This window comes from Terrapene carolina, unplaced genomic scaffold (genome assembly GCF_002925995.2).
Source record: "Terrapene carolina triunguis isolate 2854851 unplaced genomic scaffold, T_m_triunguis-2.0 Scaffold406, whole genome shotgun sequence".
NCBI classification, from domain to species: Eukaryota; Metazoa; Chordata; order Testudines; family Emydidae; genus Terrapene; species Terrapene triunguis.
In genome coordinates, this window is record NW_020664757.1 from 3395776 (window position 1) to 3421639 (window position 25864).

Sequence of the window (25864 nt, forward strand, 5' to 3'; positions counted from 1 at the left end):
ACTCAACCTTTAACTATGGCATTGTTATGGATGCATCCACAATACCAAATCAGAAGAACAAGACTATTTTAGTATCAATGATTTTGCTTTATCTTTAATACATAAAGGACTGCTCAGCAGCATTCTACATGTGGGTTGAGTAGTGGTAGTCATTTCATGCATTCTTTACCATGAAAGAAGGATTAAAACCACTTTGCATACCATACACCTGATTTTGAGAAGTCTTCTGACAAAAACCAAAAAGATATGGCTTCACATACCTGCTAGTCTAAGGTTAAAATAAAGAAACAAAAAAAACCCCCACAGAAAAAAAAAAAAAAAAAAGGGAGAAAAGAAAAAGGAAAAGAAATATATCCCACATCACAAGGGAACCTAAAAAAAGCACACATTTTTTTCTTTGTTGGTCATCCTTAAATAACGTAACTATGGAAAAATATCAATTTATGAAACTGACAAATTATTGCAGGCATGATATTAGTAGGTTTTTTTAAAAAGGCATTGTCAAGTTATCAGATTATAATACATTCTAATATTATTTTTATATATTAATTCTCTCTCTTACCTGACATTGGAAAACACATTAAAATTACATATCATGTAATAAAGTTGTCTTTCACACAGCCATTCTATTACAGGAATTATTTCCATTTCTTCTGCTTTGTGTAATACAGAAAACTAGAAAAATGAAATAAAAAATAGTCATTACTTCATCTTAAACAGGAGTTCAAGAAGCATTTGTTTGAGACATTATGGAGTTTCCACTATTGCAATACATAGTTTATTAACTACACAGTAAATCTGACATTTTATTAACTGCTCTAATAAACAAAATCTGGTTAGTAATAGCAGCTGCATGGCAATAGCAGGCAAACAGAAAAACAGCAGCTGAAAGAGCTGATATGCTTGAGTGGGATTGTGAAGATCCTTTCTTCCAGGGTCTAGAGGATGCTCACAAATTATGTAGTATGTGCCATTCTCAGTGTCTAAGAGTAGTACCGCACTTCTGAATGTTTTGAGACCCTACATGTTTGAGGTGAGAGAATAAATTAGGCTGGATATTAATCAAGGAGTCCTACATGGCAACATACCTTGTTACCAGCAGAGCTAACTGCAGATAGCCAACATTTTGCATTTCAAAAGGTTTTTGTTTTTTCTACAACTCCACAAATATATCCCTCCTCTCTCTGTATTCCCATACAAATGGAAACAGCGTGTTTCATTGTTTGTTGACTGGAATACATATATAACCATCTGTTTCTAGCACTGTGACTTTCCATTCACATGATTTCTATGCTACTCAAAAAGAGTAAAATGTACAGGAGGTTTATAGGTAGCAAATTAACTGTTCTATTTTTCTTTCCTCATATTTAATTTCATTATAAACTTAAGTAGGTATGAGAAAACAGATAATTAACAGCTTCACCAATAAAGTACATTTATATAAAAATATATTTTCTGTTGCAATCAGTTATATGTAGGGATATAACAAATCAGTATTTATTACTGCTAAGTTATGCTATTAGTAGCAAACAAGCGTTTTTGAACCAACCTCTTTTTTTATATAAAGTGTCCATACTGTTTAATGCAGAATACTTTTTTTCAAGCACTGCAGTATACAATTGATCTAAAAGATGCTTGTTGGCAGACGAGGACATAAAACTATCATTTTGTTTAAATTACAACAATCTGAATGGTTCTTAAGTTCCTCTTTACAGTCCAAAATAAGACAGGAGTCTAAGACATAACTGTTCTTGTGAATATTAAAAAACAATCATAAAAACCAAGGCTGACTTTGTTATGTTTGCCTTCTGCATGCATAGGAAACAGTTCCAGAATTAATGCAGAGTCAGACAAAGCCAATAGGTCTTGACATCAGGCAATGTAACTGTTCCTGGATTGCTTCCTTATATTCTTTTTAAAACACAGCAATAGCTTTATCTGCAATTTGAATCAAGTCACAGATACAGGGCTTTAGTCAAGGACAGAATGTGATCTACACAGCAAAAAGTGATAAGACAATCAAGTTTCATCCTATAATAAGGATCTGTCTGTGTGTGAAATGCTATTAGTTTTTACTAAACTGATACTTCAACACTTGAAAGAGGATCTGTCTGTCTGACCCATCTTATACCTCATGACATACACCTCTACCCCGATATAATGCGGTCCTATATAATGCGAATTCGGATATAACGCAGTAAAGCCCCGGGGAGGGCCGCAGCAAGTAGTGGGGTAGGGAGAGGAACCGCTCCCCGCCCCAGCTCATCTCCGCCTCATCCACTGAGCGCGCCGCTGCAGCTCCGCTTCTCCCCCCCACACACACACAGGCTTGCCGGGCCAAACAACTGATTGGTGCGGCAAGCCTGGAAGGGAGGGAGAAGTGGAGCGGCGGCGGCACGCTCAGGGAGGAGGTGGAGGCAGAGCGGAGGTGAGCTGGGGTGGGGAGCGGTTCCTCTCCCTACCCCGATATAACGCGGTCTCACCTATAACACGGTGAGATTTTTTGGCTCCCGAGGACCGCGTTATATCAGGGTAGAGGTGTACGTGGTGATAAGGCTTTAAAGGCTTGCCATCATATTTACTGGAAGAGGATTTTTTTTGGAGGGGGGGGGAGAAATCAATCGTAATGTCAAATATCTTGCTTCATAGTGCCTGTGTAATTGTGAGGCTACATTTCAGAGAGAATGAGTGCACAATAAACTTTTTAATTAAGAGATATTCAGGTCAAAATCCTGATTAAATTGCAGTTAAAAGTGAGTATGATGGTCTCATTTCATTTTCTAGCCAACATCACCACACAATTCATAATGATTAACAATCTCTGCTAGCTGCACCAGGAAACAGTAGTTAGACATTACTGTGATAGGTGCTTTAGAAATGCCACTAGATTAGACAGTCACAGTATAGGGACTTTGGTCATTACAGTTTATTCAAACAGTAAAAGTACAGAGTTTCTTGTAGTTTGAAGGTTTCATGTAAGGATAGAGATTCCTGAAGCTCAGAGTCCTTGAAGGAGATCTTTTAGGTATTCTATGCCAGAATACTGAAGGACCAACAGCTTAAACTTGACTCAATGTTCAAAGTGGGGGGGGGGGGGAATGATGCACTCTCAATAATAAAAAATAGAATAAAACATCTGGAAGAGCCTGATATGAAAAAGGTCTAACCAGCACAGTTTCTGCAAAGGAAAATTGTGCCACTAATCTATAAAATTATTTTAACATCCTAATAGAGCAGAACTGTATTGACATAATTTATTTAGCTCTTCCAAAAGTCTTTGACAAAGTCCCTCAACAATAGGCTGTGTACGAGGTCCGGTGTTGTTTAATACATTTACTAATGATCTGTAAAGGGAGGCAAGCAGTGGCACAGCAAGAATTGCAGATGATAAAGTTATTTAGGTTAGTCAAATCCATAGAAGACTGTGAGGAACTTCAAAAGGATTTAACCAAATTAGATGAAAGGGCAACATGAGTGCAGACCAAGTTCAATAGTGATACATGCAAAGTAATGAACAGTGGAAGGAACAATTTCAGCGGCTCATACAGGGTTATAAATTAACTGTATCAACTCAGAAGAGGGACCTAAGCATCATCTCAGTGAGGACCTCTGCTAAGAAAGAGGTGACATCAATAATCGTTGCTCTTTGAGAGTTACCTCTGTGCACTCACAGTTGTTGGATATCAGGTGCTGAGTTGCAAAACTGCCTTGAAATGCTGGTGTTATACGAGTTCAGCATCAGTGGGGAGTCCATAAAGATGTCTAGAATTCAGATTATCTTGATTATTTGGGGATATATATTGACTAGTGGCGACGTCAATGGGGCAAGCCAAAAGGATTCTTTTCCTAAACTTTTGTAAGATCTTGAAGTCACCCATGGAGAATGGGGGTGGGGGCATAACCCTCTTGTCTGGTGAGGAAGATGTGTTAGATGAAAGTCTCTCTTCCTGGGAAGAGAATCCTGAGGTGCCAGTGGCTGTTGATTTGGTAGGTCCTCTTGCATGAGGGCACCTTATAGAATTGGCCACCATAAGGAGCACAAGGTGTCCAAAAAGAAAAATTCTGTGGGGGCATAAGGAAAAGGAGTGGGGCCCCAAGGATGTTCCTGCCAAGGTTGACAAGTCAGTCATCGACTGGTTCCTGGGGTCTCATCCTTGGGATATACCTTAAAGGAGGAAGGCTGAATGGGAAGATGGTGGAAACCTGGATGGAAATGTCTGAGGCAGTATCATCTATCTCCAGTGGAGGAGCTATAGGTGTCAGTACCAGGTGAAGTGTCAGGTGAAGGTAGGAGGGAGGCGGTGGCAGATCCTTCCCTCCCTGTATATTCTTGTACCAGAGTATGAGAATGTGTAGGGTACAGGCACAGACCGACAGATATTGCTGACAAGAATCTCTGATTGAAAGCGCATGGACATGCACACACCTGAAGTGGAGCATCCATAGGGACAGCGACTCATAACCTATTAAGTCATTCAGTCTCTCTTTCCAAACTACAAGTTACTAGTACTTGTGCTAAAGGAGACCTTTCAAGCTAATGGGAAATAACCCAGGTTTCCCATCAAGTTCAGCACCACAGAAATAGACTGTACAGATTATTGCAGTGCTCTTTTTCTAATAGGCCTTAGCCAAACTGTGGTCCATGGACAGCTGACTGGTCATACAGCAATGGCTCCCTCTCTTTATTTCCAGCTGTAAATCACTAAAAGGCAGATAAAAATACACTGAGTGAGATTTTCAAAAATGCTCAGTGTTGGCTTAATTCTGCTTCCACTGAAATCAATGGGAGTTTTACCACAGACTTCAAAGGGAGCAAATATAGGCCAATGCTGATCAATTTTGAAAAATCCACCTTAAATACTTTCCCAATTCTACTTTTTCATATAATTGTAATGCGATGCCCCTCAATGGCTCGTTGACAGCAGGGATCAAACCCAGAACTCTGGGTCTAAAAGCAGAAGCCTCTTCTGCCTGAGAAAAATGACCCAGGTCTGTTAACTTGCAGCCAGTAGCAAACTCATCAATCTGTATGTGTGGCGCACGCATTAGAGGGGTTCGAGTGCCATAATGTATGATTTAAATATGCAAATACTGTAATTTCCGCTGATATGTTGTAAGATCATAAATGGGAGGTGGGGTGGATACATTCTACAAAAAAGTTTCAAAACTCCTGAGTTACAATTACTGCTGTGAATGTAAATTCTGAAATTATTATATAGATACCTTGGATACAAACGAAGCAGTAATGGTCCAATATTCTTTATTATGTCTAGCTGAATTTGCAGAGACAACTTGAAGATCGTATGGATTATAGGGAGCCTTAGGGTTGTTCCTGCTTCTTCTGAGACAATATACATATTCCCCACTATCTTTCAGTAATAAAGGTCTCTGTTAGCAAAGGATACATACATTAAGTTACTACACCACTTATTTTTCATAATTACAAATTGATTATGTACTTTACCATAAGTAGATAATAAATTCAAACAGACTGACTAAAAACAGAATGGTGAATAATGGCATCAGAATTAGCTGGAAAATTACTTATTATTACATCATATAGCTCTTCAAGTAGCATCAATCCAATTATTCTTCTGTTCCATGACAGGAGAGTTTTTAAATGTTCACAGATTCCAAGGCCAGAAGGGACCACTGTGATCATCTAGCCTAACCTTCTGTATAACATAAGCCACAGAATTTCCTCAAAACGATCCTTAGAGCACACCTTTTAGAAAAACATCCAATCTTGATTTTAAAATTGTCAGTGATGGAGAATCCACCACAACCCTTGGTAAATTGTACCAATGGGTAATTACTCATACTGTTAAAAACGTACACCTTATTTCCTGGCTGCGTTTGTCTAGCTTCAACTTCCAGCCATTGGATCATGTTAGATCTTTCTCTGCTATATTGAACAGCCCATTTTCAAATATTTGTTCCCCATATAGATACTTATAGACTGTACTCCAGTCACCTCTTACCCTTCTCTTTGTTAAGCTAAACAGATTGAGCTCCTTGAGTCTATCACTATAAGGCATGTTTTCTAATCCTCTAATCATTCTGGTGGCTCTTCTCTGAACCCTCTCCAATTTAATAACATCCTTCTTGAATAGTGGAAACCACAACTGGACACAGTATTCTAGTAGTGGTAGCACCAGGGCCAAATGCAAAGGTAAAAACCTCTCTACTCATACTTGAGATTCCTCTGTTTATGCATCCCAGGTTTGCATTAGCTCTTTTGGTCACAGCATCAAGTTGGTAGCTCATGTTCAGCAGATTATCCACCATGACCCCCAAATCTTTTTCAGAGTCACTGCTTCCCAGGATAAAGTCTCCCATCCTGTAAGTATGGCCTAGGCTGTTTGTTCCTAGATGTGTACATTTAATATAGCTAAATGTAAAAAGCCATATTGTTTGCTTGTACCTACTCCTATACCTATACCTCAGAAGTCAAACCAGAAAGCCACACACTTTGAATAATGGGCTACCACAAAAGCTCTGTACTCACTGCAACACTCTTCAATGTCTATATAGGCGCTATGCCTGAAATGACTGTGTATGCTGATGATCTGGCACTCGCAACTCATGCTCATAACTAAAGAACTTGAAGTGACCCCTACATCTAAACTTAAGATCATGGCAGACTACTTCCAAAAGTGGCAGCTGAGAAAAAATCCAAGTTAATCAGTAGTCCCTACTTTCCACCTTGACAATAGAATTGCACAAAACACTCGGTCAAGTTTTCTGGTGACACTGTGCATTATGACCCAAAGCCAAGTGTCACTCTTGACCACACACTGACCTTTCATGACCACCTCAAGAAAGTAGCTTCTAAAAGTGAAGACTTGCATCAACATTATTCAAAACTTAGTAGGGATCAACTGCCCCAGTGCTACAAACATTTGCCTTGACCCTGGCATACTCGTTGCAGAGTACTGTGCACTTGTGTGGACAAGAAGCTGCCATACCCAACTTGTGGATAGGCAGCTAAATCAAACTATGTGAATCCTCATGGGAACTTTTAAAATCAACACTGCTACATGGCTTTCTGTATTAGCAAACATCAAACCTCCAGCTCTCCATCAAGATATAGCCACAGCACAAGAACTTAAATGCATCAGAGACCACACAGCAATTTTCCACTCGGAGGCAGGGTCTCCAATGAAAGAGACTGACCAGCTTGCCTGTGATGGGGTTTATTCCCCACACTGGCCCTGATAGGGTAAATTAGGCCAGGCAGGCCTAATTAACCAATTAAGCAGCAAGCTGGGGAGAAATGTAGGCTACAAGCAGGCCACTAATTAGTAGCAGGCTCAACTGGGCAGGAACAGGAGGGGTCTGTTTAAAGCCCACAAGCTGCAAGTAGCAAAGGGGGGGCTGCAGAGAAGGAGTCCGCAGTCACTCCCTTAGAGGAGTTGAGTGGGCTGGCAAACCCAAAGAGAGCGGAGCCAGTGATGTAGAAAGAAGCCCAGGGAAACAGCAGCAAGGGCTAGGACAATAGAGGCCTGGGCTGCATGTTATAGGGTCCCTGGGCTGGAACCCAGTTTAGAAGGAAGTCCTGGGTTCCCCTACCAGTAGCACAGAGCGTTTGAGATGTCAGTCAGACAGCTGGTCTGAAAGGACTGCGATTTCCCCAGAATGGGAGGAAAATAGTGACTTGGCCAGACAGCAAAAGAGGCTGCAGACTGAGAGAAGATGAGTAGAGAGACCACTGAGGAGGGCACAGCATCTGGCAGAGCTAATCACCAGGATGGCCAGGAGGAAGATGCCACGTGTGCTTAGTGGACCCCATGACACTGCCCAATTAGTGAGGCTCCCCTATTAACTGCTGAAATCACTGAGAGCTGTGTTAGGTGGTGGGACCTCAAGACATCGCAGAGGTTGCAGTAGAGTGATGCACAGGTGGAGTGAATGATGATGCAGCAGCCAGCGGCAAAGCTGTGGAGTGATTGATGATGCAACAGCCAGCGGTGCAGCGAACAATGATGCAGGCACTGGCCAACAGCGCAGCAGCAGAGTGGCAGACAACACAGCAGCCAGAAGCAGAGTGAATGACAGAGGTGGCAACAGCAGGCAGCAACGCAGAGCGAGCTGAGGCAAGACTTGACCCCTCTCTCCCCACCATCGGAGTGGGAGGTGAACTCACACAAACCCACTTCTGAACTCTGGGTCTTTGCAGACCAAGGACAACAACTGTGCGGTGGAGAGAGAGGGGAGTCGCATGTTAAAGGAACATGTGTTTGTTGGACTTTTGCACCACAAAGTGAGGCAAAGCACACTGCCCAACATACTCTGGGGTGGGTGTTTGGTCATATGCTTGCAAATCATGCTTGTGCCATTTCCCCAAATTAATACTGGGTTCTTTCCCCCTTTTTATTAACTTTTCTTTTCTGTACTGTTGTAGTTATATAGTTATAGATTTAGTGTAGTACAGTAGTTGTTAGTTATAGATTTCAATTTATAAGTGAAGTTAGCGGGTTGGAAGGGGTCCCTCCCCCCCTTCCTCCCGGCATGCCGCCTGGGCTCATGCCCAAGGCTCCGGGCTTTAAGCCGTGCTCAGCCTGTTCGAAGCCTATGCCAATGGGAGATCCCCACGACTCTTGTTTAAAGTGTCTCGGGGAGTCTCACCAGACCGAAAAGTGCAAGATATGTAAGGCTTTCAGGCCTTGAACCAAAAAGGAGCAGGACTTTAGACTCAAACAGCTCCTTATGGAGGCAGCCCTCAGCCCGGATCCTCCTTCGGCACGTCAAGTTCTGGCACCGAGTGCCTCGGTGTGCAGTGCTCCGGTGGCGACTTCCAGTACTGCACCGCGAGGAGACGCGGATAGAGTCCCACGGCACCGGCCTTTGCCGGCACCACATCCACCGCAAGCACCTCGGAGCCGGTCCCTGTCCCTAGGTCAGAAGAGACTTCGCAACAACAGGCACCGGCACCTCCCTTACCAACCTCGGATGCACGTCCGGGACCACAGCGACCGAGGATACAGGTGCCGATATCGGCAATGTTGACTCCGGCACCGGCAGAAGAGCTGTTGAATCCGGCACGGACTGGCTCCCCGACCCGCACCGTGGTTGAGCCCCATCTTCCATCGACGCCGGAGACGTTTGCGATGGCGAGGGACCTCGTTGCCCTTACAGAACCGGCACTGAATCAGGGTACAGTACCGCATCCCACCCGTGCGGTGCAGTCTAGGGGCAAGCCAGCCCTATTACATCCACCATCTCCGAGCGTGGACTCTCGGCACCGCTCCCGATCTAGGAGTAGGTCCCGGCGCCGCTCGCAGTCCCGGCACCATTCTCTATCACGGCACTGGTCATACTTACGGTACCGTTCTGCCTCGTGGCACCGCCCCGGACCTCAGTACCATTCAGACTCCCGACGCCGCTCCCGGCACCGGTCAGAGCGCCGCTCCCGCTTGAGAAGCCGCTCCCGGCACCGCTCCCGCAGATGGTCTACATCGCAATGCGGATGATGTTTGCCATAGTCTGAAAACGAGTGATCGGCAGGAGAGCGCGGGCAAGTCTGGAGTCTAAGACTGTCCTGATAAACTCTATTCTCTGGGTTGGTTCCAGAATTGACTTCTCTCTGTTGAGTAAGATGCCCAGCTTGCGGAAGGTGCGCAGGGTGAGTTGGACGTGGGATTGCACTTCTTCCCTGGTGTGGCCCCGAATGAGCCAGTCGTCGAGATACGGGAACACCTGTATCCGTTGTTGATGAAGGTAGGCTGCCATGACAGCCATACATTTGGTGAACACTCTCGGAGCCGTGGACAGTCCGAAGAGAAAGACAGCAAATTGGTAATGTTCGTGGTTTACCACAAAGCGAAGGAAGCACCTGTGTGGAGGGTAGATCACTATGTGAAAATACACATCCTTCATGTCGAGGGCGGCGTACCAGGATCCAGGGAAGGGATAATGGTCTCCAATGAGACAATGCAGAACTTCAATTTTACCATGAATTTGTTGAGTCCGCGCAGATCTAATATGGGTCAAAGCCCCCCTTTTGCTTTGGGGATTAGGAAGTAGCGGGAGTAGAACCCCCTGTCCCTTAGTTCCGATGGAACCTCCTCGATCGCTCCCATGGACAGGAGCGTAAAGACCTCCTGTATAAGGAGTTGCTCGTGAGAGGGGTCCCTGAAGAGGGACGGGGAGGGAGGATGGGAGGGTAGGCAAAAAGAAAATTGGAGAGAGTATCCCCTTTCCACCGTGCGAAGAACCCATGGGTCTGAAGTTATAAGGGACCACGCATGGTGGAAATGGGAGAGATGATCTTGAAATGGAGGGAAAGGATCCTGGGTGGTGACTAGTACGCCGTCCTTGGGCGCACCTTCAAAAATTTTGCCTGGGCCCTGACAATGGTTTAGGAGGGCCTTGGTTCTGACTGGGTTGGTGGCCGGTGGATCTCCTTCTACCACCTCGTCCACGTCTTCTGTAAAAGTCTTGCCTTGGACGAGGGGGAGGGTAGAACCTTTGAGGCTGTGGTCTAAAGGGCCTGCGCTGGGTAACTGGGAGATGCATCCCCAGGGAGCGCATGATGGATCTGGATTCTTTCAGGCTCTGTAACCGAGAGTCTGTTTTGTCCGAGAACAGGCCCTGCCCATCAAATGGTAGATCCTGCAGGGTCTGTTGCAGTTCTGGCAGTAAGCCAGACACCTGAAGCCAGGAGATTCGTCGCATAGCTATGCCCGACGCCAGGGTCCTATCAGCAGAGTCCGCTACATCAAGAGAGGCCTGTAAGGAGGTCCTAGCCACCTTTTTGCCCTCTTCCACTAAAGCCCTGAACTCATCCCCGGACTCTCGTGGAATAAACTCCTTAAATTTACCCATGGAGTTCCACAAGTTATAATCATAGCGGCTCAAGAGCGCCTGTTGGTTTGCGGCTCTGAGCTGTAGACCCCCCGCTGAGTAAATTCTGCGTCCAAACAAATCGAAGCGCTTGGCGTCTTTAGATTTGGGCGCTGCGGCCTGTTGACCATGCCGTTCCCTTGCGTTCACTGAGGACATCACCAGTGAACAGGGATGAGGGTGAGTATAGAGGTATTCATACTCCTTAGAGGGAGCAAAGTATTTCCTCTCCACCCCTCTGGTAGTAGGTGGGACAGAGGCAGGGGTCTGCCATATTGTCTTGGCATTAGCCTGAATGGTGAGGATGATGGGCAACGCTACCCGGGATGGGTCTGAGGCACCCCCTGGAGTGGTGCCCTTATGGGGCTGGATATATGCCCCTGCTGACCCAGAGCCCCCTCAGTTCCTTCTTGCCGGCTACTCCGACAGTGGGGAAGGAGGACGGGTTTGGAATGGATATGAGCAACACATCTCGAAGAACAACAGTTACAAAGGTGAGTAACCATCTTGTCTTCTTCGAGTGCTTGCTCATATCGATTCCAATTAGGTGACTCCCAAGCCTTACCTAGGCAGTGGGGTCAGAGTGAGATGTCCCGGAGTGAAGGACCGCTGAACCAAATGCCGCATCATCCCTGGACTGCTGCACTATCACATAGTGGGAAGCGAAGGTATGCACGGATGACCAAGTTGCTGCCCTACAGATCTCCTGTATGGACACATGAGCCAGAAAGGCGGAGGACGAAGCTTGAGCCCGAGTAGAATGGGCAGTGAGGCGGGTAGTTGGGACACCAGCCAAGTCATAGCACGCACGGATGCATGATGTAATCCAAGACGAGATTCACTGTGAGGAGACTGGGAGGCCCTTCATCCGGTCTGCCACCGCTATGAACAGCTGGGACGTCTTCCTAAAAGGTTTTGTTCATTGGATGTAAAAGGCGAGAGCCCTACGAACATCTAGGGAATGTAGCTGTTGCTCTCGTCGAGAAGCGTGCGGCTTCAGAAAGAAGACCGGGAGGAAGATGTCTTGGTTGACATGGAAGGCAGACACCACCTTAGGGAGGAAGGCGGGGTGTGGTCGCAGCTGTACCTTGTCCTTATGGAACACCGTATACGGTGGGTCCGATGTGAGGGCCCGAAGTTCCGACACTCGTCTCGCCGATGTGATAGCGATGAGGAAAGCTGTTTTCCAGAAAAGGTACAGAAGCGAGCAGGTGGCCATCGGCTCGAAGGGGGCACCCATGAGTCTAGATAGGACCAGATTGAGGTCCCACGTAGGGGCCGGATGACGAATAAATCACCTCTCTCTCTCTTGCATATGGCATCTGCAGAGCAACATTCTATAAATTCAGTTGTAGGTCTGTAAGCCATTTCAAGGCCTCGCCTGTAACACTGTGGATATTATCCATTTCACCTTTGAACCCATATTTGGGGCACAGTTATGATGTGTTCGATGGTTTGGATGTTCTCACCACAGTCGAACAAAGGGGATTCTGATTTTCCATTTGTGCATCAGTGGACACATCTTCCATGGTATGTTCAGGCATGATTCAGGGGGATTCAAAGTCTGCATGATAGGTTGAAACCAGGAGAGTGGCTTGTTGGGTCTGTAATCTTGTGCTTGTTTGGAATGGTATATGAGATCCAGACTCTCTGACATTCCTTGAACAGATCCAGAGAAAGGAGGAGGTCACATGTGGTCCATGGTGGTTTTTGTGATTTCAGGTGTTGTTGAGGTATGTTGTCCATAAGCTGCCAGATGGAAAATTCTAAGGCTTAACACTTGGACTTGGTTATCACGGATTTCAGCTTTAGTGTTCCATAACAAAACAAAAGACTCCCAACTGAGTCTAACCAGCTCTGTCATTAAACAATGGAGACGGGAAGGGTAAAATGGTGTCCAGGATTCTTTAGACAAATACCACACCACCAGGTACCAGTACCTGTCCCCACCCACTCTCCTCTCCACTGGGCTTTGGCACCCTTGCCCCCTACTTAGTGAGTGCAGTTCAGTTGAGGGTGATTGCTCTCAATCAGGGCATGCCAAACACGGTTCTGTTGCCCCCACTCACACAACAAGGACAACAACCTTTCCATCACCCCTGCACCCAACACCAGCCAAAAGTGATCATTTGGGCAAAACAGCTCAGTCATGCATGCCTATGCAGAGTCGGAGTGTCTATGCAAACAAAGTCAGTTCCTGAAGTCTTTTCCCCCAACTCATCACCAAATGTCAGAGGAGAGCTCATTCAGACCCTGCTTACATTGAGAATCATTTAAGAACACCTTACTAGATGTCCCATAAACCACAATCAAGGAAGAAGGCTGTATTGGTTAAAAACCGACCTGGTTTGGAGGGTAAGTGTAAAAGAAATAATAAATATTACAAATGTAAGAAACGGGAAAATGATAGTAAGGATATAAATCAGAAGTTAGATTTTGTAGGAAATTGATAAGGGGAGGGACACAAGGAGAAATCTATAGTTAGCTAAGGATAATAAGAATGTGTTTTTAAAATATATTAGGAACAAAATGAATCCTAATAATGTTACAGAGCCATTACTACATGGAAAGGGCAGAATTATCAATAATAATGCAGAAAAGACAGAAGCGTTCAATAAATATTTCTGTTCTATATTTGGGGAAAACGAGATTATATAATTTCATCATGTGGTGATAAAACTTTTTCCATTCCACTAATATCTCTGGAGGATGTTAAACTGAAGCTACTAAAGTTAGACATTTTTAAATCAGCAGGTCCAGATAACTTGCATCAAAGAGCTGGTTGGACCATTCATGTTGATTTTCAATAAGTCTTGTGGTATGTCTACACTGCGATAAGAGACTTGCTCCATGGCCACGGCTGGTCCAGGTCATCTGACTCTGGCTCGGGCTGCAGGACTAATAAATTTCAATGCATTAATCTCTTTACTTGTGAACAGTCCAGACCAGTGGGATGGTGGACCACATGGGGATATCACCTGCTGGAGTTGATGCTGGACTTGTCTGCGATACTGTTTGTCCACTGGCTGTTTTGATGTCCACAAAATATTAGCAGCGATGGTGTTCACCTGCAGCCTAGTGGTATGTGTGGGATCTGCATCTCCCAGGTGTCTTTGCACACTCGAGCAGACGCACCTGGAACCTGCTAAGTTTAGATCTTCTATGCATTCAGGCCACCATTTCCGTCTTGCTGCGTGATGCCAAGAGGGATTTTCCAGTTTCTGGGTCTCTAGATTCATCATATTTAGGGAGGAGCTCTTGGCTCTCTGCAGTCCAGAAAGGAGTATACAATGACTTGTGTCCCCAAGGGATGTTCTACTTTGTGGCAGAGATTATGAAAGCAGTAAAATGATCATCAAAAGTCTTCAGCACTGGGGGAATCCAGGAAGTTGTATTCTCCAAAGTCCTAGTGAAAGTGGTACAGTCTGCTTTTTTGAAGTTTCAGCGCAGTGCCAGTTTTGAGTAGAGAACTGGGTTTTGAATGCCAATATGGGCCAGTACTTACCTGTGATGGCTATTTGTGAAGCCAACAAGGACACGCCACGATTCAAGTACCAGAGTGTCTTGATCCTCTTTAGAGATAAACGTTATGGCAGGGCAGTATCCTCTGCCCCATCTTGCAGAGTGGAAAGTGATGTGCTGTTTCGCATAAAAAAGGAGGAGCATATCCTTTTCCGAAACTAGTATGTCAGTTCTTCGCCAGTTTGCTACATAGCCCCAGTTATGTGCAGTGACTATTAAAGTCACCCACAAATACAGCAGGGTCTTGTGCATTCAGCATTGCTGGTTGAGGCCACGGTGCACCAGCTGGTTTACATATGATAATGACAGTAAGCTTGCCGATGCTCACAGAGATTGTAGCTGTTTCTTTGTGCACTGTAGGAGGTTGGACCACATACTTGTTGACATCCTGCTTTTTTAAATTACCAGCCTGTACTTTGGGTGGTAATTGCTCGGTATGAGTTTACAGCCATTGATTTTGTAGCAACACGGTTTTTCGTCATTTACGAGATGGGTCTCCTGGAGGGCAAGGACATCGATGTTGGTCATATTCAGCATTTTCTCCAGGTAGTCTCACTTGGACCGTGAGAGGCCTTCAACATTAAACTGGTAGATCTTTACCCCAGGTCTGAGCTGCCTAGCATGCTGGCCCTGAAAAATTAGACTTATTTTGTTTTCTCTTTTAATCAGGAGGTAGACAGTTAATATGTTTGAATGACCAAATGTCATGCTAAGTCACCAAGTATATATATTACTGGTCTGGACTTTATTCTGTTTGCACATTATAAATGTGATCAAGTCATGATCACTTGTACTTAAGCTATCATTAATTTTTATTTCTGTGATGAGTTCCTCTATCTCTTAAAGGCCATGTCTAATATAGAATTCCCCCATGTTGGCTGCAACACTTTCTCTGTTAGGAAATTATCATCTACAATATGAAGAAATTCTAAGGATGTTTTAGTATGGGCATTATGAGACTTCCTGCATACGTCACTGAAATTGAAGTCCACAATGATCAAGTAGCTTTTTTCCCCTACACATTGTAGATAGATGAAAAAGGAGTCAATCAACCTGTTCAATAATGTGATTTGGTGGTCTATAGCAGATAACTAGTATTCCATAGTGTGATTTATCTGTTAGGATATTGATCAACAAGCATTCAAGATTATTTTCTTCTGAGTTATCAGTGAGTAAGAAACAGGTAACTTCATTTTTGACAGTGTCACTCCCCCTTTCCTTTTGTCCATACAAGCCTTCTTAAATAGGTTGTAGCAATTGATCTCAACATTCTAATCATGCAAATCATTCCACCAGGTCTGAGTAATACCAACTAGATCTAATTTGTGCTCATGAAGGAACAATTCCAATTCCTTGTGTTTCCCAGCCTGTTAGCGTTGGTGTATAGGCAACTAAATCATTTCCTCTCTTCATGTCTTTTGGTTCCTTGACTAATTTTGTTCTCAATCTCTCTATTTTGTGCTGAATGCTCATATCTTCCCTCTTTTTACCCTCCCCTTTTGCTATTAGTTTAGCCCTGTAGCGGGGTGGTGACCCGCTCCAGCCCTGGGATAGGGTTGGAACCAGCCCTGGGAGCGGGCTGGCAGGCTGTGAAAGAAAGACCTGGGCTGATTGGGGAAGCAGCCGCAGCTGGGCCACGCCCCAATCAGGCCCCGCTGGTCCCTATAAAAGGCTGTGAGCCAGAGGCCCAGAAGCAGTCTCTCTCTGCATTCAGAGAGAGAAGGGCCTGACTGCAGGAAGCTAGAGCCAGGGTACCTGAATGGAGCAGGGCTGGGGGAAAGGGCAGAGGGGCTGGGGGAAAGGGCAGAGGAGCTGGGGAGCTCCAGCCTGGAAAGCCCCAGACTGCGGCCTAGCATAAGGCCAACAGGTACTGAGGGTTGCAGAGGGCAGCCCAGGGGTAGGCAAAGGCAGCAGGTCCAAACCCAACCTTGCCAGTGATGAGTAGGCTAATACTGCAGTCTGCCCCAGGGCGTGGGGGGCTAAACGATGACTGGCAGTAGCCTTATACTGAGGCGAGGTGGGAATAGCGGGAGGGGGTTTCCTGGGGAGGGGAGACCCTGAGAGAAAGGGGTTACTGCCAGGGGGCAGCACCCCAGCTAACAGAGCACCAGAGTACAGGGAGGGACACGGGGCCAGAGGCAAGGTGGATCACCGGCCTGCAGAGGGCGCTCTTGGGTCGATGAGCTAATTCCCAGAAGAGACCAGCAGAAGGCGCCGCAGGGGTGAGTCTGAACTGCTACAAGCCCCCTCACTACTCTAGCCAGCCTGTCCCCAAGGAGATTGGTTCCCCTTCTACTGAGATGGAGGCCATCCAAACGATACAGACCCCTCTCCTCTTAGAAGGTGAACCGATACTCCACAAAATCAAAATCTTACTCTCCACATCACTTATCTAGCCAGTGATTCATCTTCAGAATCTTCTGCCTCCTGTCTCCCTTTGCTCATGGGACAGGAAGGAACTCAGAAAAGATCCCTTGGACATTCTTATTCTTCAACATGCTTTTGAGTTCCCTGAAGTGATCTACTATCTGCAAGATATACCTCAATGCAGAGTCATTAGTGTCGCGATCAACCAATATCAAAGGATCCTTGCTTCCTGACTTCAGAAATAATATTCAGTCTTAGAGTAATATCTTGTGTCTTGGCTCCAGAAAGGCAGCAAACGGTCCTGTTTTCTGCCTGTCCATTGCATTATGTTCTTCTGATTTTTCTGAGTTATGAATCTCCAACGAGGATGGTCTTTTTTGCTTGGACTGTAGGAGAACAGTTTGTAGGTAAGTTTGATTTTCTTACAGGTTGGGTCACAGTGCCATCTGCAGGTGTATCCCATACACCTCAGTTCCCTTGGACCTGCTGGATCTTGAGATCTTGGTATCCTCCATAGTTTTCATGCTGAGAACTTGGTACCGATTGGAAGCTTCCAGCTATATGGAATTCCTCCCAGACGTCTTCTCCATGGTGGCCACAGTCTGCCCATCCTCATCTGTGTCCAGCCATGTAGAATGCTGCTGTGACCACTTGCCCTCTTATGTAAATGAGACACCAGATCTCCTCTCTGAATTCCTGTTTCTCCAATTTTTTGGAGGCCAGCTCCATTCTTCCTTGAACCTGGGGTGGCTGGGGTACCAGTGTTTCCCAAACCTGGATGTTTAGGAACTCCTCAGCTTCTCTGACTCTCAGCAGTGTCTCAAGCTGCCCTTCCAATACAAGAATCTTTTCCTACAACACAGCCACCAACTCACACTTATGCACGTGAAATCCCTTCTGCCTTCAGGCTGGAAAGAGAACATGGCACACCCACTGCAAGTCACAACCACTGCTACATCTTTGGTGGTCTTATCACACATAATGCTGAATCTGGAAGAAGGAAAGCCTCTCACATTCGCTCTCCAAAACTCCCATTTGCTGCTTGTGTTCACGGTTAAAATTCTCTTCCTTAATGAGTAAAGAGTTTTATGGTTGGAATATGGGGATAAAAAGACACAGGAGCCCTGCAATCAAACCCTATTCCCAACATTAATCTGTTGTGTGATTAGTGGGTTCCCCCCCCCCCCCCTATTTAAGCAGGGTCTCTTGGGATATCTGGATAGCCAGTTCCATGACACAAATCACCTTCTCTGGTGTAGTGTCCTTGTTTTGCGAAGGCAGTTTTAAATGTGTTAAGGTGTGTATCCCAGACTAACTTCTTAAGGCACATTTTGTGGTATCTGAGTGCCTGGCTATAGATATCTACTGCTGTTCATCACATACCCCTGGTTGTCACCCAACACCGGAACCCATACAGGGTATCATCAAACAATTACAACCCATACTTGATGGAGACTACGCCGTAAAACAATTCTTTCCTGAACCCCCTCTGCTCCCCAAAGCTCACCAAGCTCATCATCAGAAGCAAACTCCCCATAGACCAGGACACACCAACTCAAAGCAGCACCAGACCCTGCCAGAACAACAGATGCAAAACCTGCAGACTTATCTCCACAGTTATGATTATCAATATCCCTGAGACAGGTTCCCTGGGGTGCAACCTGGAACCGGGGTACCACTGAGCCCTCTGGCATACTAATCTGGGCCCCTTCTCACACTGTGATGCTGTGACAAACAACAATCCTTTCCAGGTTCTACACCTACACTGCCATCCACAGGAAGGGACACACCCAGCTGAGTTACATGAATGCTTCTAGCTACTCATGAACTAACAATAGAGGCTCCAGCCAATTCCCCCAGCTCAGGACCCCAGGGCTGTACCATCTTGCCCTGGGCAGAAGCCTGACTAGTGTAAGTTTATTACCCAATCCTCTCCACACTGAGGGAGGGGGCGGCTTTTGTAGCAGCTTTTTTGCAGATTCTACAAGCACCTCAAGCAAAACTCACTGTTTTACATAAAATATAAAACAGATTAACTACAGAAATGTAGATTTTAAGTGATTATAAATAATAAGCATACAGATCAAAGTTGGTTACCTAAGAAATAAAAGTAAAATCACAATCTGTGTTCTATAAACTAGACAGGATTTGAATCAAGCAGTGTCTCAACCTGATGGTAAAATTCCTTCATAAAGTTCCTTCCAAGCAAACTGGGCTTCCTCTTTTCAGCCAGGGATCACCTCCCCAGTTCAATCTTTGTTCTCCAGACATGTTTCCAGGTGTTGAGCTGTGGAGGGAGAGAGGCAATTTGATGATGTCACTTCCCCTCTTTTATAGTTTCTTCCAGCTTGCTGTAAAGAGCCTTTGATATGAATCAAGCAGTGTCCATTGTCTGTGTTTTCCGTCTGAGAAGTCTTCATTGAATACAGATCCTATGATAGTCCTTGGTAGTGTGGATTCCCCATAATGAGCCATCAACGCTGTCTGGCTTCTCCATTGTTGTACCTGAAAGGCTTGTTGTGGGTGTTTCCAACTTCACATATTTCAGTGTAACACACACAGCAAAATTTCTTAACTGCCCATACAATGGTAGCACAGGATATTAATGTTCAACAGATCAAGACTTTTACAGTGATAACTCACAAGGCATACTTTGTACAAAACATATTATTATACGACAGTGGTGAATATGGGAATTCCACGGTGCTGCTTTCAGGCACAGAGTGCCACAACCCCTCACACAACACACACTTATCTCAACATGGAATGTACCTCATCCAGTGCATCAAATGCCCCAACTTCTATGTTGGTGAAACCAGTAAAGCACTATCTCAAATGAACTCACACAGAAAAATGATAAAAGACAAAATGCACCCTATTACCTGTGGACAAACACTTTTCACAGAATGATCACTCCATATCAAACCTCTCAGTCCTCGTCCTCAAAGGAAACCTGCACAACACCTTCAAAAGTTGAGCCTGGGAACTTAAATTCATAACTCTGCCACACACTTAAAAAAACCACAGACTAAGGACAAGTCTATACTACAGACCTTTATCAGTATAACTACTTCGCTCAGGGGTGTGAAAAATCCACACCCCCGAGTGACTTAGTTACACCGACCTAATCTCCTGTGCAGACAACACTATGTGGATGGGAGAGCTTCTCCCGTTGACATACCTACTGCCTCTCGGGGAGGTGGATTAACTACGTGGAAGGGAAAAGCTCTCTCATCAGCATAGAAGTGTCTTCACTAAAGCACTATATGAAGACAAGCCCTTAAAGATACTAGTTTTATGGCTCATTACAACAATCTGTAATATACCATGCTACCTACTATTCTGCTTTGCTCTCAGACTGCAGAGGTATTAACAGCCCACTTCATTTTAATGGTCTCCTAGAACGTGTGTGAAGCCCGTATGCTTAATCTATCCCACCTTGTATTTAGCTTGGACATTCAAGGTCTGGTCTACACCACAGACCTATCTCGCTATATATGAAAAAGCTACACCCCTGAGCGACATAGTTATACCAACCTAACTGTATAGACAGTGCTATGTCAGCAGGAGAGCTTCTCCTGCAGACATAGCTACTGCCTCTTGGGGAAGTGGATTAACTATGCCAACGAGAGAGCTCTCTTCCCTCAGCATAGAGTGTCTTCATTAAAATGCTACAGTGGCGCACCGATGCAGCGTTTTAAGTATAGACCTGCTCCTAGTTACCTTCTCCAGACCTGAGGAAGAGCTCACTGACGCTCTAAAGCTTGTCCCTTCCACCAACAGAAGCTGGTCCAATCAAAGGAATTGCCTCATCCACCTTGTCTCTCTCATATCCTGGGAGCAACACGGCTACAACAACACTGCAAACAATTGTTCCCCAACTCCACCAAGGGTAGGAAAAGTAGTAATCAGCTTAATCTGCAGCAAGGCAGATTTAGGTTAAATATTAGGTTACCAAGGAAGGTTGTGGAATTCCCATCGTTGGGGGCTTTTAAGAACAGATTAGACAAACACTTGTCAGGGTAGTCTAGGTATACTTAGCTCCTGCCTCAGCCCAGGAGAATGGACTAGATGACTCCATGAGGTCCCTTTCAGCCCTACATTTCTATGATTTTATACCTACCTTATAGGACAAAGGTGGGCAAACTACAGCCCACAGGCCACATCCAGCTGCCCAGCCCCTGAGCTCCTGCCCCGGGAGGCTCACCCCGGCCCCTCCCCCGCTGTTCCCCCTTCCCCGCAGCCTCAGCGTGCTGCATCACCGACGGAATGCTCTGGGCGGCCGGGCAGCGCAGCTGCAGCGCCCGGCCTGACCCGGTGCTCTGTGCTGCGCGGTGGCGCGGCTGGGCTCCAGCCGGACGGCGCGGCTGTAGCACCGCCAGCCACTGGTGCTCCAGGCAGCACGGTAAGGGGGCAGGGAGCAGGGGGGTTGGATAGAGGACAGGGGAGTTCAGGGTGGTGGGTAGGGGTGTGGATAGGGGTCAGGGCAGTCAGATGGCAGGGAACGGGGGGGGGGGTTTGAATGGGTGCAGAGGTCCCGGGGGGCAGTCAGAAAGGAGGGGGGGTTGGATGGGACAGCAGGGGGCAGTCAGGGCAGAGGTTCCGGGGGTGGTCAAGGAGAAGGGGTGGTTGGATGGGGCAGGGGTCCTGGGGCGGGGCAGTCAGGAATGAAAGGAGGGGTTGTATGGGGCGACGGGGGGCAGTCAGGGGACAGGGCAGTGGGGGAGGTAGATGGGGCAGGGGTCCCGGGGGCAAGAAGCAGGGGGGGATAGGGGCAGGGGCCGGGCCATGCCTGGCTGTTTGGGGAGGCACAGCTTCCTCTAACCGGCCCTCCATACAATTTCTGAAACCCAATGTGGCCCTCAGGCCAAAAAAAGTTCGCCCGCCCCTGTTATAGGAGCATTGTTAGGTTTAATCAATTAATATTGTGAAGCACTTTGTGAATGTCAGAAAAAAGGTGCTATTTAACGTTCTAAATACTGTTACTATCTAGTAGTTTTGAAAATTTGGCATGAATACAAGTTGAATGAACTACATTTTATCAAATTATAATGCTTCTTGTAGGAACATAGAAAAACTACCATTACGTAGAGAAATAAGCTTTTGAATCAAAAGTTGCAAGGCATATAATATACTGTGGGGTATATTTTTGATTCTGCCTCTAACAATGGGCAAGAACATTTTGCATGCAGAAGCAGGTTCCTGTGCAAAATTTTCATTTGCACAAGTAAACCAGGTAGCTAGCTAGTCATGCATGGAGTCAATGTTTCAAAATCTGGCTTCTTACTATCTATATTAAGATGCACACAGGGTGTTAAACTGGAGGAAGCCCTTATACTTCTCAACCAGTTACTATGATGCAACAAACTTTGCCAATGTTATAAGTACTACATTATTTGGAACCAGATTTCTAAACACCTTCCATGCATTTTGAATTGCTGTTACCATGATATTTATGTACGATTTTCTTTCCTCTAGAAACCACGTATTGTGTTGTTCAGTATTTAAATAATTTGCAGTAAGGCAATATCACTTCATCAGTTTCGATCAAAATATAGAAGCATAATCACCACTTTTGAAAGAATTAATGCTGAAAAACCAACTGTGCAATACAAGAGAAATGCAATTACTTTCACTCCTACAGGGAAACAGGTAATAGAAGTATAAAGCTCATGCCATCCCAAATGCCAGGTACTCTAGAAAAGCTATACACACATGGCAATTTAATAGATATCCTGCAAGTGGGATGTTCTAGGACAGTGGTTTTCAACCTGTGGTCCACGGATCCTTGTGGGTCTGCAGACTATGTCCAAGATTTCCAAAGGGGTCCACATGCCCATCTGAAATTTTTTATGGGTCTGCAAATGAAAAAAGGTTGAAAACCAGTGTCTGTGTCATATATATATATATATATATATATATAAAGTCTTTCATACCTTGAACCACATAATAATTGACACTGATGACTTATGATGGGAAGAAATAATAATCAAACCATTTGGAAGGCTTCTTCTACCACAAAGTTATTAGTTTTGGCAGAATTTTATATTTTTTAAATTTTGATGGAAATCTATTTTTAAACTTTTCCCCCCTATTTCTATCCATTTTAATTCAATCTAATTTAAGTTTCGGCAGGGAGTCAGTGGCCTAGATGAGCCCCCAATACAGGGGAGGCCATCCCAATGCTAAATAGTTCCTGTCGGGGCCGGGGCTCATTCTTTGCTCCCCTTTGCTGTCCTAGACAGGAGTCTCTGCTCTGCTAGGATTGCAGCCTCCCACCCCCAACCTTGTGCCCATATGTCAGCAGCCACTCAGCCCTGCAGGGAACCCTCTGTAGTTCTGATGTCACCGGAGTGAGTGGGTCCTGGCAGGGCTCCCACCTGGCAAGTGAGAGAGCAGGTCCATGGCAGCAGGGCTGCAGAGGGCTCTCTGAGTTGCTGCTGTGCTGCTGACATCTGATCCATGCAGGTGTAAGGTGCTGCCGGGGGGAGGACTGTAATCATGCTGACTGATAATGATAATTTCAGCTGACACACTGAAATCAGCCTTTATTGATTAAAATCAAATCCTGTCAAGACTTGTGGTTTATATAGGAGGTCTACAATAAAAGTTTCCTGTATCCCCTCCTACATTCCAAATCAAAATTTAATTTACCAAATGGCCTCCATTTTGTTACTGTCTGTCTATGAATAAGGAGCACCCACTTAGCAACTAAGGTTTTTTTTCTTTTCTTCAATATTCCTATTTTACTACCATAATTACGGTTGGTGATTATAATGCTAACAGACACCAGCTGCCTGTCTACACTAGCACTGCCATCCTGGCTTCTACTGGTGAAGATGTAATGGTGAGAACTTTAAAGAAAAATGCAAAATACTAACAAATGAAGGGTCAATGGTAACAAATGTGAAAGAATAAATGAATAACTAGTACTATGAAGCAGATTTTTCTGATTTCCTGCAACAGTAGTTGACCTTTTGAAGCTGATCACAATTATATAAATGTCAGCATACAAAGATCCAGGTGGATGAAGAGGTGCCCCTTGTTCCTGCACATCAGATTTCTTGTCTACACTGAATTTTTTTTTTTTTTTTTTTTAAACATTTTCTACTACTGAACTACCACCAATGCAGCTGCACTGGCATCAGTAACAGTTCTAAATAGGGAAGAGTTTCTAATGAAAAGAGACTGCTTTTCTGTTGTTGTTGATGACAAAGAATACTTGCCCCACTAGGACTTGCATAACTTGTTGCTCTGCATACACAGGCCCAAACTATGTCTGGCTCTGTAAGAGTGCACTTTATTGAAGAGAGAACACAAGGAGGCCTCTTACCATCACTACTGCACTTACAAAGGGACAGACATATTTTGGCTATCAGCACTCCAGTGAATGAAGAAATATCTGGCTAATGCTGCTCACAGTACAGACTTTATTAAAAGCCACTTCTTACTATGCCCTCCCAGGACACCTGGAGACAAATATAGCACTGCCAGGCATCGTTATTCAAGGTGTCTCGCTCCTTCCACTCCCCAGAATGTCTGCCTCTTACAAGACATAGGCTATATCACTTGTGATTTTAAAGGTTTAGGCCCCAATCCTACTAATGTTTTACTCATGCTGAGCATTCTGTTCTCCTGATTTAAAGGACAGAATTATGTTCAGGGGGAAAAAATAGACGAGAACTATTTTAACTAAATTTACATTCAATCCTCATTGTCACAAGGCAAAATTCTACAAACAAATAAAGAAAATTACCCGAAGTGCAATCTTCTGAATTATAGTCGCCTTCGTCTCTTCAGCTATGTATCCACGAGGTGATAATACTGTTTGCCAGCCAAGTTTGCCTCTCAGCCTCAAAATATGCTTTATCACATCATCGTCAATTGGTTCTGGTGTACAGAGTGGGGGAGGGGGAAATCAATTTTTAAAGGAATCTTTTTACATTTGTAATACATACCCAAACAAGGTACATAGTTGAGTAAAATAAACATCAAGGAACAAATTCACCAGGGGGATGAATACCCACAAATTAATTTGAATTATGAGAACAACTGATGGTAGTATATATCAGATGAAAGTACTGATATTCCTACCTTACAGATCCATCTATCTACTACATTTCTGGACTGTTATATACAATAAACCAGGGGTTCTCAAACTGGGGGTTGGGACCCCTCAGGGGGCCGTGAGGTTATTACATGGGGTGTCACGAGCTGTCAGCCTCCACCCCAAACCCCACTTTGCCTCCAGCATTTATAATGGTGTTAAATGTATGAAAATATGTTTTTAATTCATAAGGGTGGTCGCACTCAGAGGCTTGTTATGTGAAAGGGGTCACCAGTACAAAAGTTTGAGAACCACTGCAATAAACCTATCATTAGAAATGCACAATACTGAACTAATTAAAGCACAAATTCACAATACCTTGAAGGCATCACTAACAAAAGGATAATGTATAACAAAAGTTAAAGGATATCTATCAGTTAGTCCCCTAATGCCATACACACTACTCCATATTAATGTGAGACGCACCAGGGCAGGTTAGTGAGCTTTGTGGTTTATGGAGTGCTAGGACTATTAAAAGTAAGTATGTTCCCTGGGGCCAATAGGGGATCACCATGTCTCTCTCTTACTCCTTCATGAGAACTGAATAAGGTCCTGAAATGAGGATAAGGCATTTCTGTGCACCTTCTCCTGATGAGGTAGTTGCTGGAGGGTAGGGTTGGGAAACGCTAAGCTTACTATCACCATGGTGCTCAACTGAGATTACCAGGAGTAGTGAAAGGAAATTGGCAATTGAGACTTGAGCAACACAGGGAGACTTTCAGAAAGACCAACTTGTCTCCTCATTCCTCTCTTCTCCATGGATATGAGCCCACGTGGGGGGAACTAGTTTGCCTTCCTGTTCACTGGGATAAGCCAGCCTCAGCTCCTCCCCAGTCTAGGCATCATTAGAAGGGCAAATGGGTCAGAGCTAAGGCTCGCTTGTGTCCATCTACAAGACAACAATTGCCATTCTTAACTCCATGTGGTAGAGTTCAATGCCTATGGAAGCAAAACAATGGTGGGAAGAGAGGAGTAGGAACATAGAGGAGGATTGCTTAAGTACACACAGTCCTATTCAGACTA

General features: G+C 45.0%; 1 protein-coding gene across 1 annotated transcript in view; it reads right to left on the reverse strand.

Moving 5' to 3' along the window:
* DNAH14 (dynein axonemal heavy chain 14) overlaps positions 1-25600 on the reverse strand; it is a 439459-nt gene extending 413859 nt beyond the window's left edge. Inside the window, 5 exon segments of the mRNA XM_029912981.1 lie at positions 563-653; positions 4550-4586; positions 5224-5388; positions 24491-24624; positions 25558-25600. Of these exon segments, the coding sequence (XP_029768841.1) occupies positions 563-653; positions 4550-4586; positions 5224-5388; positions 24491-24624; positions 25558-25600 (470 nt within the window).
* Positions 25601-25864: the final 264 nt, after the last annotated feature.